The 14,893-nt window shown below is 35.7% G+C and overlaps 1 protein-coding gene across 2 annotated transcripts in view; it reads left to right on the top strand.

Moving 5' to 3' along the window:
* The window catches only part of LOC140331363 (collagen alpha-4(VI) chain-like), a 104,739-nt gene that overhangs the window by 23,516 nt on the left and 66,330 nt on the right, over positions 1 to 14,893 (top strand). For both annotated transcript variants that reach the window (XM_072412334.1, XM_072412333.1), the window contains exons 2-8: positions 16 to 104; positions 3,360 to 3,968; positions 4,937 to 5,521; positions 7,605 to 8,198; positions 8,698 to 9,318; positions 10,469 to 11,029; positions 14,166 to 14,723. In XM_072412334.1, coding sequence (XP_072268435.1) covers positions 16 to 104; positions 3,360 to 3,968; positions 4,937 to 5,521; positions 7,605 to 8,198; positions 8,698 to 9,318; positions 10,469 to 11,029; positions 14,166 to 14,723 — 3,617 coding nt within the window. The remainder of the gene's footprint in view (positions 1 to 15; positions 105 to 3,359; positions 3,969 to 4,936; positions 5,522 to 7,604; positions 8,199 to 8,697; positions 9,319 to 10,468; positions 11,030 to 14,165; positions 14,724 to 14,893) is intronic.

The following is a 14,893-nucleotide window of genomic DNA, read 5'->3' as shown; positions in this document are numbered from 1 at the left end:
ATTTTCACTTCACAGATATCATAAGAAAATGGGACACTGGAGATCAATTTTATTCTTCTTACTCTTTGAAATTAAAGTACATGTAGCATACACACAGAAAACAGGTATGCATTTATGTTTCTTATAATAAATAATGTATAGATTGCATTATATTCTGGTCTTTAGCTCTAGATAATATCAGTCTGCTAGTTCCTATTGTTTGATGAGTGCAATTTTTTTCCAATTGTATGTTTATTTACATTTTTGGCATATAGAAACATGGTATCATAGTCATAGTCCTTTACCTGACATTTGTAATGGCTTAAACCAGGCATGTCCAATTTCCGGCCCGCGGGCCAATTGCGGGCTGTGTTCAGGTTTTCCCTGACCCGCAGCCTCTGTCATGAAATGAATAATATGCAGCCCATGTGTCTGTGTGTGTGCACAGGGAATCCCCTACGTTTGTAGGGGGCTTGTGCTGTGTGGGACTCATTCAGACCACGCCCACACTAAACCTGAGCATGTGCTCTGTACTGAGCAGCCATCAGGACATGCAGGGTGTACAGAGGGATCTGCTGCAGATCTAGTAGATGTGTAAAATTATTTATGATTGTGCAGAAGTTGTTTTCTGTATAGATCAGCCAATCAGCACAATTGGAATAGAAAAGCCCCAATTATGCCGTGTAAAACACAAAGAAGAAACACCTGGAATCTCCAACAATTAATTCAGTAAAATTATCTGCCACTTCCCAAAATTAACAAATATATTATATAAAATAGTTAATTTGCATGTTAATGGTAAATGTTAATGGTTCAAAGAATGTCAGGCTGAATGGTCGCCCCCCACACATTTTCACCTCACCAAATCTGGCCCTCTGTGCAAAAAGTTTGGACACCCCTGGCTTAAACAAATGGACCATGTAACTCACATCAATACTTTTTTTTATTCATTAACTTGTATGTTAAGAGTGTATCTAATGACAGCTTCTGAAAACATTTTAAAAGAATATGAAAGTGTAAGCAGCCGGCCTTTTTTTTTTTTTTTTTTTGATATATGTATCTCCACAAAGTAGATTCACCCTTTCTATTTGTCCTTGTAACCATTCTCACTAGACTGAAAAATGAGGTAATATTCAACGTTTTGATTTGTCAACCGCACATAAAAAAAAAAAGACTCTTCGAGTGAGGACACTTCTTAAACAGTTGTCCAAAAGATGATTCATATGTTTTAACCATCTCCTACTCTATGCAAAACTAAAGAAAAAAGTTTAGGCTTTAGAAATACTTGAGGTCTACACCCAATATTAATTTTATAATCATTTTTATGTTTTTATATTTGGTTTATTAATTTCTGCCATTTTATATCTTCATTTTTTTAGGCTGCATATCTTCAGTGTTTCTGCTGTGCATGTCTTTACCCACTTTGTGCATGTCTTGCCCTGTGCATGTCTTTACCCACTCAGCTGGTGACACGTAGGGTCCACCACCCTGCTATGTGACGTTGTGACAGTTATTTTTTAAATAATTTGAATGTAAATAATGAAGACATGAGCTGCAATTTTAGCTAATCTCAGTAAAACTGATATTTTTTTTAACAGTCAGTTTTATGTCAAACAATCTTGGTTTATACTTAAGTATATAATAAGTAGATAAATAGATTAAGTAGATAAGATGGGGAATATTAACTGTAAAAACTTTCATACAAAGGCATACCTGTATTTTCAGGCAATACTTTTGAGGTTAGGTTTTTGTGGGAAAGTTAAGTGTAACAGAATTATAAAAAGAACATTTTTTTCTTTTACGGAAGGATAACAAGCACTTTGTTTTAGCGCCAGGATCCCCACTCCAAGATCAATAGTTCTGGGCTGAGGTTACCAGTAATGAATGTACTGGGTAATATGGTGTCATCTCAGTGGTTCATGACTCTGTTTTTGTAGTCCAGCTTTATGAAATATGGGACAATAATGGCACTTTTGAAAGGCAAACAAAAGCTAAACAGCTGTGTACATATAATTCAGCTGTGTTCCTGATAAGTTTTAGTTAATTCATAATACATGTGTTTTTAAATTTTTACATGACACACTTCTAGGAATAGACCCTAATCATGTTTCTTACAGTTTTTACAATACTGGGAAAGAACAGAAAAAGCTAATTAACATCATCCGTTACTGTACGGCTAATTTCAAAAACCACAAAACTCTGGAGGAGATTTTCTTAACTTTTCATGCTGTAATTCTACACAGAAATACAACAAACATTCATTCTTCAGACAAGATCCAGATTTAATATTGTTGCTTTGGCTTGTATTTGTTTAAATCTTTTATATTTGTATATATTTTTAAATGTGTCCACTTCCAGAAATCTATTTTAAGGACTGCAATGTTTCTAGCTCCATCTGAAAAAAAAAATGTTCACCCTGTTTATATTTACATTTTGTATTAATTGTTCACATAGGGCTCTATATGTGAAACAGTGAATTTGACATCCCTGGTAGGAATCAATTACTGCCATTGAAACACATGGACCTGGAAGAGTCCCATGAGGGAATGTTTGATCTGCTGTTTTATAAATAGAAACTTTTTTGTTTTTTCTAAGAAGATTGATGGCTATGAAAACAACTCCCAAGTGCAATATTCCTCCTTTTTCTGGTCTGATGTCAAAGAAAAATGTTGGATTTGCTCTGATTTTCCCTCTGTCGAGCAATCTTCTGTATCAGGGACATAACACGGCAATAAAAAATGACAGGTTCCATTCCAATCTCCTTCAATCCAAAACTGAAAAATTAGGTTTATCACAATTTACCATCCCTATAGTGGGGACCTAAATGCTTTCCCTTTTTGGAAAATTTTCTGGCTGAATCAAATTCGCCAGTGTCACAATTTTACTAACCAAGAATATATAAATGGAGCCATCACAAACATCATACAAATTCCATGGGGCCAAATGTATCTGTAATCGGCACAGGACATCCCCCCAAATACGCCACCTTTTATCATTCCAGTTCTGTCCTGTTATGTAGGTTTGGAGATTTGAAGATGCTAAGAAATTAGAATGAATGTTCCAGATGCTGAGAGAAACGAAGTATCAATAAAACATCAACAATTTAAAAAATAAATAAATACGGGATACATTTAATTTAATTGGACTCAGCTCAAAGCAATTATGTTTTTTTTTTGTATTGAGTGAAGCCAGAAAAGGTAAGAATCTCTATGATGATTAGTTTTTTGCCTTCTGTACTTATGTTTGCAAATTTTCCCCTTAATTCCTGTCATTGTGGAAGTGAATATGAATCTCAGTAAATACAAAAACAATCACTACTTTGTTTATTTGGCATGTTTAGCAAAGTGAGGTTAAAAATAACTTTATTTCATTTGTTTCAGTATGTAAGGAAGCAAACATTGCTGACATTGTATTCCTTGTGGATGGGTCATGGAGCATTGGAACAGAAAACTTTGAAAGCATGCAAAACTTTTTATATACGTTAATAAATGGCTTTGATGTTGGTCAAGATAAGATTCGAATTGGCCTTATCCAGTACAGCGATGAGCCCCGCACAGAATTTTTTTTAAACTCCTATGATAACAAAGATGACATATTACAGTATGTACAGACCCTAAAGTACAAAGGTGGAGGCACGAAAACTGGAGAAAGTCTACAGTTTATGCTGGATAATCACTTTACAGAAAGCGCTGGTGGAAGAGCTAATGATGGAGTACCACAGATAGCTGTTGTTATAACTGATGGACAATCTCAAGACAATATTAAAGATCCATCCAAACAAGTAAAAGAGGCAGGCATCACCTTATATGCCATTGGTATAAAGGATGCCCTTTTGACAGAGCTTAATGAAATAGCCAGTGATCCAGATGAGAAACACGTTTACAATGTGGCTGACTTTACAGCTTTGCAGGGCATTTCTCAAAACATGCTTCAGGTTCTGTGCACTACGGTAGAAGAAGCCACCAGGCAGATTGGTCAGATTGCTCAAGGTAAATTATTCAGTCCTGTTTCCTTCCTCTCAATCTGTAGCCTAAAGGCTAAAATTCTAGACGCAGAATGTATTGAAATTCCATGATTATGAACAGCTGTAAGGAAATTAGAAAAAACTGAACCATCTGGGGAAATAAAGCATTTTTTTCTATATTACACCCTTTCACTTTAGGAAAGTAAAAAAGAAACGAAAACTAGCAGACAAAAATAGAAATTAAAATTTATGTGTAGATCTCACAAAGCATGAATGTTAATATAAATTCTTATTCTTCTTCTATTGTTTTCATTATTCTTTTATGTAGAATAACATTGTTGTACTGCTGCCAGAATTGTACACATGGCAAACAGATGGTATTGTCTACATTAGTGTATTCCAAATGTTTTTTGATAAGAACTATGAAAATCTATATATTGACATAGTTAAGTCATAGTCACCTTTAAATACAATAGTTTTAATGAATACATATTTACCAAACTCTTACTGTATTTAAATACACTTTAAACATTGGTCATTACCCTAATATTCAATTTAACATGTAAAGTTAAATTTGGGCTAGGCATTGCTTAAATACAGGGCTTTATGCATTTTTTTAAAAAATCTTGGTATGTTGTGATTTTTTTCATGTTAAACACAGTAATGTAATGATCAATCACTGTTTTTCTCAGTTCAGAGTGTCTAGCTCTGTGTATCTGCCCCCTGCAGATTTCTGTAGGCTGCCTGTAATAGATGGATCTGTTGGGCTTACCGAGGGCTGTGATCTCTGCACAGGTTTTCTGTAGGACAGAATGAATATTACTGTTCCTTTGATCTACGATTACTTTGACTATCTGAAGGTGTAGAGATATTTGAAAGTTTAAATTTTAACTTGTGACTGAATCTTTAAAGTCTAACTGCACCTTTTAGTATAGCTTACGATAATATTGCTATTAATATATAAATAAAAATAATAATACTTCTTTTTTTTAGGTTGCAGAAATGCCAATCAGGCAGATATTGTTTTCCTTGTAGAGAGTTCTACTCGAATTGGGGAAGCGGGTTTCCAAAAAATGAAAGATTTCCTCCACAGATTTGTTACAAGTCTTGATGTTGGCATCAACAAAGTCCGCATTGGACTTGCTCAGTACAGTGATGAGACAAACACAATCTTCTTACTTCATGATTATTCTACAAAAAGTGAAATTCTAGAGAGAATACAAAGCCTATCTTATATAAGAGGCACTGCCTACACTGGAAGGGCTCTAGAAATTGTCAATAATAGATTCTTCACTGAATCAGCAGGCAGCAGAGCTTTGGAGAACATTGCTCAAGTTCTTGTTGTTATTACCAGTGGAAAATCAGCTGATGAGATAAAACAGCCAGCAAGAGCAATAAAATCTAGAGGCATCTCAGTTTATGTGACTGGACAAGATATTGCTGAGTTGCTGGAGATGGCTAGTAAGCCAAGCAGGAAGTTTGTTTTCCCTCAGGAGAGTTTTGATGCTGCAGAAGACCTAAAAGTAACCTCAAAATTCCTGAACAATTTATGTTCCAACATTGCCACAAAAATTCAAGGTAAACAATTTTCTCCATAGTAGGTGGTTAGCAACTTGGTGTCCAATAGGTTTCCATACACATCACTCATAATATTAAAAAATAAAAAAGGGGTTGAGAAAAATTATAGAAAACTTGTTTTACTAAAAGGTTAAAACAGGTCATGTAAGACCAGAAATTATAAATAAATAAAATGAATGTTAATGCATTTTTTATATAGTAGAGGTATTGAGATGCAACTAACAGGGAAGCTATCAATAAAAACAGAACATGTTTTTAATAAGGACTGTAAAGTGTAGTGCCAACCCACGTAGCAACGACTAACCATAGAGGATCCCAAGTAGCAATTACTAATTGAAGCTAGTTAAGGTATAATGAAATAAAAGTGCTTAACATCAATGGAAAATACAAATACAGTATATTCTGTATGTTCATGTCTCACACTTTTACCAGATAATTCTATACTTGACAAAAGAAATGTCACCGGTCACCTCTTTTATGGCTCTTTTAGATGCACTGGCCAGATGGCTGGCTTGCTTCCCTGGCCACAGCCATGTTTGGGGACATTATCCAAGGGATTTAGGAATAGGAGAACCCTTAACATCTTTTATAGATCTGCCAATTAGTTTGTTGCTCACATATTCAAGGGAAACATAAAATGCCTAGAAATCATTTGGCCAATAGGAATGTGCAAAACAGAAAGTTATTAATGTAAAATTTTCCAATATTTCATTCACCTTTTTTGAAATTACAGTGTAAGTTATTTGCAAAGCCCTGAAAAATTATAATGTCACTAAAGTCAGCAATCGCAATTTGGCAGATACAATTACAAAATTACCAAAACTTCCTTACTGGCCAATTCTGTTTACCTAATTTTCCAAATCAGTTCCATTAATCTTACTTGAGAAATAATATGTTTGCTGATGGTAAGTGTTCTGTGCTGATGACTTTAATTGCTCTCCTGAAAAATTCTGATGTTTTGTGACACAGAAGGAAACATCCAGATAAACACTCTGCAATGTGCAAACAATTGGGTCTTATTTTTGGTTAATGAGAAACTTTTGGATTTTTTTGGGGGTAGATCAATACAAATCAAATATTTTTGCAGTTGGAAAGGCTGTTAGTATGCAAAATAATGATCTCCTAAACTATCCAAAACCAGAATCTGTTGTCTGCTTTAGTCATTCTTTACAAGGAAAAAGGATGCCTTCACAGAGTTTTCCATTTGTCTTTGAATGTTGGGAACCTTTTTACAAAGAATGTTTCCCACAGAGAGTTTGGTTTTCTAAAGCTTCCTTGGGTCATACTATGCTGTGGTTTAAATGTAAACCGTGATTAGAAAAGAGAAAACATTTCCTGCCTTATGAGTGATATCACGCAATCATTCTATATTGTTTTCAAACCAAATTAATTTCTAAAGCTTTCACAGCTGGAAATAGTTAATAGGACAGTGATATTTGAAGCAAAAGAACCTAGCTTCTGTATTATCTAGTGGTAGAAATGATAGACCACTTTGGTTATGTATGGTGTAAGTATGATCATTGGACAAGTTGTTTTGCTAAATCATGACATTCATGACATTACCTAATAAAAAAAAATTTGAGTTTTATTAAAGAGCGGGACTTTTAAGGTCAAACATTGAGTTTATTTGTAATACAATATAAATAAAAATCAAATAAAAGTATTCAATAATCTGCTAAACAGTGCATAATCATTATTATGCATCAATTGCTTCATTCATCTTCTAATGTATGTAGTCTTCTACGCATTTGAGTGAAATCACCAAAACTGAATCACATGAACAGTAAACTGGTAACTATGGAGATCACTTCAGCTTCACATGGAATAAGAAGATGTGGAGAGGGACATAAACTACATATAGTGTGTACATTAGAAGATGAACCAAGCTAGTACTGGCAGAATCACAATAATATTCTTTAAAAAAAACAGTAGTGAGAACATCGTCCCATACATATGTCCCATACATACGTCCCACGCTTCGAATTGTTGGTATTATACTGTTTTGGAATGTGGTACTTTTCCAGATCCACTGTTTGAGTTATGTAATTGTATATCTTACTACATACTTTTGCTTCTTTTTCAGCATCTTCAAAACGTTATGCAGATATTGTATTTTTGGTTGACTCTTCCTCCAGCATCGGGACTTCAGTATCTCAGCAGATTAAAGCTTTCATTTCAAAAATAATCAAAGAACTTGATGTGGGTATTAATAAATATCGCGTTGGACTTGCACAATACAGTGGTGAAGCACAAACTGAGTTCCTATTGAACACCTATGACACCAAGCAACAGGTTATAGACCATGTTGAAGCCATTACTTTTAGAGGTGGCCCTCTAAACACGGGAAGTGCCTTAGATTTCTTGCGCTCAACATTTTTTGTGGAAGAAGCCGGGAGCCGTATTAACCAAGGATTACAACAGTTTGCAGTTGTCATAACATCTGCCAAATCTCAAGATATTGTCACTGCTTATGCCCAGCAGCTAAAAAGCATTGGGGTAACCACTATTGCAGTTGGAATTCAGAACTCAGATAAAAAGGAATTAGAAGAAATAGCAACAGATCCTTTTGTTTTCCAACTGAAGGATTTGCAAGGCACAAGAGAAGTACAGGAAATAGTCGATACCATTGTCACACAAGAAATGCTGCAGTTTTCTGTGATTCCGGATGCTCCAGCAGGTAGAGCGATCTAGCAATTTACCTCTAGATATCAAAATATTACTCTGAATGAACACATAACCTAAAACAAATATATAATCTGTTGTAGTTTTCCTGACCTGTGGTGGTTATAATTTTTTTTACCTGGTAATCTTGTAACATACTTTATATATCAGATATCACATAATCACTGTATTATATCACTAGTAGAGTTAGTGTTGTCACACCACACTGTTCTGATTTGAACTACTTGTATGAACACCTTCCACTCCTCATTTCTATACCATAAGATGGAAAGATTTTGTATACAAAGGATAGCTGGGAAAACATAACTTTTTTTCATGTACTTTAAAAAAGGGAAGCTAAAGCAGCCACCTTCTCTAAGTGCTAATAGCTGAAATATATATTTTTCTCTTTTGGGTTTGGTTTTTTTACTATATATGTTAAATATTTTATTCTCTTATATTATAGACCACACTTACATTGTTTTCTTACAACATGTTTCTATTTCTCTTTCTAGTTTGCAGCAGTGCATCTCTCGCTGATATTGTTTTTGTGATTGACGAGTCCAGTAGTATTGGTGATACCAACTTTCAGCTCACAAGAGTCTTTTTGCATAAAGTTATAAATGCTTTGGAGACTGGCTTAAACAACGTTCGGATTGGCTTAGTTCTTTATAGTGACAAGCCCAACCTAGAGTTTAAACTCAATACATTTGAGGAAAAGTATGAAATTCTGGATTACATTACTAGGCTTCCATACAGAGGAGGACAGGCAAACACTGGAGCTGCTCTTAATTTTGTCAGAAAGGAGCTTTTCTCTAAAGAAAATGGTGGCAGAGCAGAGCAGGGTGTCCAGCAAATTGCTGTGGTCATGACCAATGGACAATCAAAAGATGAATTCGGTAAACAGGCAGCAAAGCTAAGACGGTCAGGAGTTGAAGTCTTCGCAGTTGGTTTTCAAAATGCTAGCAAAACAGAGCTTAAAAGAATAGCATCACACCCACCACGGAAACACATCACCAATGTGAAGTCCTTTCTCCAGCTTTCAAAACTTGAACGTAAATTAAAGAAGCTTCTGTGTCGGGAGATTGTTGTGCAATCATTTGCAGTCCCAGCACTAGTTCGGACTCTGAGAGAAGGTAAGAAAGACCAATCATGTCTCCATAAAATAGCTAATAGCAGTGAATTGGTTAAATACAGCATTAATCAATGTAATATATTGAGTTGTGTTAATTACTATTTTGATTTGTTCTTATTTTTGAAGGTGAAACATAGTTCAGTTAGGCAACATTAACTATATATCAGCTAAAATATTAAAGCCTAATATGCCCCCACCAAATTTATAGCACCCCTAATATCTTTAATTTTTGGATATCTTAGGCCAGGTCCAAAGACATCACAGGTCCTCCTCATCTCCTTCTTTTTCAGTGGTGCAATATCCTATAGAAAAGGGCGCCACATAATGTCGTCAACATTGCTGGTATTTTACCAGGATGTCCAGGTCTAGGGGAGGAACTTTGACTGGGCTCACAGGAAAGAAAGTAGCTTTGGATTGGCAACTGGGTGAATGTGTGGGCACAGCAAATGTAAATGGTAAATTTAAACTCCAACCTTTTCTTTAGTCCTGTACAGGCTCCTCTCCTATACTAAAATTGCTCATTCTGATTTCATTGCAAAGTCTGAACGTCTTACAATGTGTATTAGAAATTATAGCAAGTCTAATAGAGCACACCTATTTTCAAGCAGGAAGATGTCCAGCATCATCTAGCCCTTTCCTCCCAAGCCTGACAGTCCCAGTCTCGGTATCCAATGTGGGTATTTCCTAGGGTGAGCTTTTCTAGGAACACTCAATACTTCATTCAGAATGTCCTTTACCTTTCAAGAAATTTTGAAATTTGACTCAAAACACAAGAGTCAGCCCACTGCCTACATCAAGGGCTCCTAAAGCATACCTAAACTGAAAAAACAAAAAAAAAAACACCAGGAGGTAGTACTATTAGACAAAAAATACATTCAAGTGCAATGCATTCACAAGAGACAGTTACTGGGGATAATGTACACGGGTTTCATCATCCAATGACAGAAATTCGCCATTTTAACAGAAGAAGATGGTGAAGATACAGGGACACACTGCACACAGGTAAGTATGGCAGAAGCTCACCACCCACCAAAAAGTTTAGTCCCCCTTTTAAGAGATCCTGTGATGTACTCTGACTTTAGGTCAGTAATAGGTAGACTTGTGACCACATAATTTGTTTGCATGTAAACTGCCAAAATGATTTCCTTTAGGTTGCGTGGATACAGAAGAAGCTGATATCTACTTTTTGATTGATGGTTCGGGTAGTATTTACCCAGAAGACTTCGAGGACATGAAGAGATTTATGACTGAAGTAGTAAGTTTGTTTCAGGTTGGACCAAACAGAGTCCGCTTTGGAGTGGTACAATACTCAGACAACCCGAGGATTGAATTTCCTCTCTTTATGTACACTGCACAAAAGACTTTAAAGGACGCAATTAATCAAATCTACCAGCTGGGAGGGGGAACTGAAACAGGGAAGGCCCTGAGTTCAATGAAAAGTCTCTTTGCTCATGCTGAAAGTGACCGACCAAATAAAGTTCCCCAGTCCCTAATCGTTATTACCGATGGAGAATCTCAAGACCGAGTGACTGAAGCTGCAGCAGAAATTAGAGGAGAAGGCATTACAGTATATGCCATAGGTGTTAAAAATGCTGTGGAAGAACAGCTGGAGGATATAGCAGGGAGCAAAGACAAGATGTTTTTTGTTGATAATTTTGATTCCTTGGATTTGATCAAACATGAATTGACTCGTGATTTGTGTACTCCAGAAGGTAAGCAGACTGAAGTTTTTACAGCATGGTGAATCAAACACATATTTGAGATGCTGAGTGGATATTATAAGGCCTAATATAAGGCCTTCACCTTTTTTTAACTATATATTACTGGTAATAACAGAATGCATATTACCAGAACAGCTTTTCATATATATTTATATGAAAAGCTGTTCTTGTAATATGCATTCTGTGAAAATTATGTTTATTCCCTGAAAGTTAATATTTTTAGTTCACAACACCTACCTCACGTGTCAACATAGCCTTTCTTCTTGGGAACAAAGTGTTTCCTTTGTGCTCCTCTACTATGTAGTTTGGTTGATTAACTGCATACCAGACAATTGTTTTGATTAACTAAAGTTTAGATTGTTTACTTAGGAAAGTGAATTATCACTTCAAGGAAAAACTCATTTATCTTAATTGAATAAGTCAAAGCAGTGAAAATTCAAAGAATACCCATTCACTTGAAAAAAAAGATGAACATATTTGATAGGATCTAAATGACAGGATGGCTTAAGTCAGTAAAGCATCATCTCATTTGCTCAATTAAGTGACTAATCTATTGCAGGGGCATTGGGAAGCCAATTGTGCTGTTAGACATATAGAGCAATTGCGAACTTGTGTGTGAAGATCAGTTGACCAGACCTAGTTAGAGAGTGTCTAACCCACTGTTTCCTTATCTAAAACAAGGCTTTTTAATAACCTTCAAAATTTAATTGTGTTGACAGTTTGGAAAATTAGCAAACTATAAGTGAAAATAACACTAGGGGCTCTATTTTTAAAACAGGGAATCAGACATTGCTTCAAACATTCCCTTGTGGGAATCTTCCAGGTCCATGTGCTTTAATGGTAGTAATTGATTCCCGCGAGGGAATGTTTGATGGAAAGTCAGATTTAATTTTTAACTGATTTGACGTCACAAGATGTCTTTTTTTATAAAAGGCATGTTCTGTTCTGAAGTATGATTGGCTACATACCTTTACTTTTGTTTCTCAAAGTTTCATTCCCGCTTCATGCTTGTAGACTTGATGCTAGTCCACAGACAAAAAGTGCGAGTATATAAGGAAGGATCTGATCTAATTATAACATTTTTTTTATAACACTTGCCCTTCATTTGAATAGTCTACCAAACACAACATATCACACACAAATGTAGTTCACATTTTCAAGCCGGTGTGTAGTAGTGCATTCCTATTCCCCATTAACAATTATTAGTAACACAGCAAACAAACCCATTCACTGTGCATTGCTGCATGTTGCTTTAATTCATTGAATGTCACTTATAATAACCAAAGTAAAGGTATGTAGCAAATCATGCCTCAGAAGGAAACATGCCCATTCCCATTCCAAACATTCCCATCTTCTTGTAGAGCTAAATATCTCAGGTAAACTGAACACAAGACCAACTGATAAATAGACATATTTACATAAATAGAACAGAAATATATACGCGGGCTGTTTTATCTGCCAAAATAATTTGTACTTCTGTCCATCTAATCTGGAGCTTTACACACCCAAATTTACAGTAAAGCCTATGACCACCCACAGTCCTCTCTCCCCCTCTAGCTGATTGACCGTTCTTAGCCAACTTTTTAGCCTGTGGAGCACATAATTGACTCCCAGCCTTTCCCTTCCTTCTCCCATTCTAAGTGCTACTGTATGGGTAAGTGCAAAAGCTGATATAAAGCCCTGGTCAGGCACTAACATTTTATTATTTAAAACAATTTTCATAGTCAATATTTATCCTAATTGAGCTAATTCTGGCAATACGGAGTGATGTTCTGTACACATTACCAGTATGTACTGTACATTCTATAAAATAAATTGAACTTTAATACAATCTGCAAGCTTTAAAAAAAGCAGAATGGTATAGTACGTATTGTAACTGACTTTTCAAGTTGACAAAAATAAATAAAACACACACATGCAAATCAGAACAGTGACACTAATAGCAATAATGATTATCTTTTAGGGTGTTCTACCTTCTCATTCAAGAGTATGCAAAAATAGCTAGATGAACAGCCATGCACCTCTCTGCCGAGAATCTGACACGGGTACAATGGTCACATGATGCCCTTCTGCCGGGGAGCTATGCATTTCAATGGAGGAGTGGGGGGCAGGGTGCCACGCGCTCATCCCCCCCCCTCTCCAACTACAAAAATTCTATTTATGTACATAGCCTAATTTTTAGGGTATCCACCTATGAATTAGAATTATACTCATACTACTCATAAAAATTATATGTTTGCATGGGAAACACTAAGCCAAGTGACAGTGTCATATTTTCTCCTAATGAAAAATAAAAAAAAAGTGGCGAATCCATCTGTAAGAATGATATATCTTTGCTATAACAGTATGAGACAGAAAGGAGACCTCTCCAAGAAAATGTTACCACTTCAGTTTCTGAGCAGTATAAGAAGCCAAGAAACTATTTAAACAAATTAGTTTTTGGGTTGAGTTACCCAATAATGAGACACATTATATTATTTATTGCAGAAGTAACAAAACATTGTGTTTTCTTAAGAATAAGATTAAGTAAATTGATGTGTAAAGAGAGAGTGTCGAAAGTGAAATAGGAGGACAGTACAAGGAGTTTGAATGTTTGCCCCATGATCAGCTGTGTTTCCTCTGGACATGCGATTTTCCCCTGCAACACCAAAAACATCCAATATGGTTAATTGGCTTCCTTAAAAATTCTCCTTGGTACGTATGGAAATAAAGCAACAAAACCAAAGTGCAGTGTGGACTGCCAGCTGCTGGGCACAACATAGATGTGTGATAACTATAATAATAATAAGAAATATAACAAGAAAGAAATAAAACATTTCTGAAAAATGAAAAGCCTGCCCCAGAATATAGATGCAATACAATATATACAAGTCTATGTATGTCAGATATGGTCATAAATGAAGGAAGCAAAAATAAAAATCATAATGTTAATATGTTCAGAGGGTGGTTTCTCTTTCGGAAATATGTATTTGCCAGCCCCTAAGAGATATTCCAAGGACGTAAAGGGTTTTTGGAAACTGATATGCATTTACCTAATTTGTAAATTCATGAAGACAATATGATACAAGCAGTTTCGATGTACAAACATATGTAAAGATATTAATGTGTGTCTTTTTCTTGTCTCCAGCTTGCAAGAATATGAGAGCAGACATTCTGTTTTTGATTGACAGTTCTGGCAGTATCAGTAACAGTGATTATGAGACGATGAAGGAATTCATGAATTCCATGGTTAAGCAGTCTGAAATCGGTCAGGACAGAGTTCAAATAGGCTTAATACAGTTTAGTTCTGAAACTAAAGAAGAATTCCCACTAAACAAGTATAATAACAAAAATGAAATTCAAAACGCTATATCGAGTATGCAGAAATTGGATCAAGGAACCATGACTGGAGTTGCCTTACAAGATGCATTGCCATATTTTAGCTTTGCCATGGGAGGAAGGCCCGGAACAAAACAATATCTTATAATAGTCACAGACGGAGAATCTTCAGATCCAGTGGCAAAACCCGCTGCTGATATTAGAAGCAATGGTGTTGACATTTATGCCATCGGTGTACTGAATGCAAACAACACACAGCTTTTGGAGATCGCAGGAAAGCAAGACCGTGTCTTCCTTGAGGACAGTTTTGATGCTTTGACCTTTCTGAATAAACAGATCATGTTTGAGATTTGTAATCCTCAAGATCGTAAGTTAAAATAGTTATTCCTTAGCCTATTTCTTATTATAGCCCTCTAAAATTAACCAGGCATAAAGCATAACTAAGATGACAAGAATACTGAAATGCAGGTACCTTGTTCTGTTAGCGGCTCCCTATGTTAGTCTTTAAGTTGATTGCTATGTCCATTAGAAGCCCAT

This window comes from Pyxicephalus adspersus, chromosome 5, assembly GCF_032062135.1.
Source record: "Pyxicephalus adspersus chromosome 5, UCB_Pads_2.0, whole genome shotgun sequence".
Classification (NCBI taxonomy): domain Eukaryota; kingdom Metazoa; phylum Chordata; class Amphibia; order Anura; family Pyxicephalidae; genus Pyxicephalus; species Pyxicephalus adspersus.
This window is presented reverse-complemented; position numbering and strand designations above follow the sequence as displayed.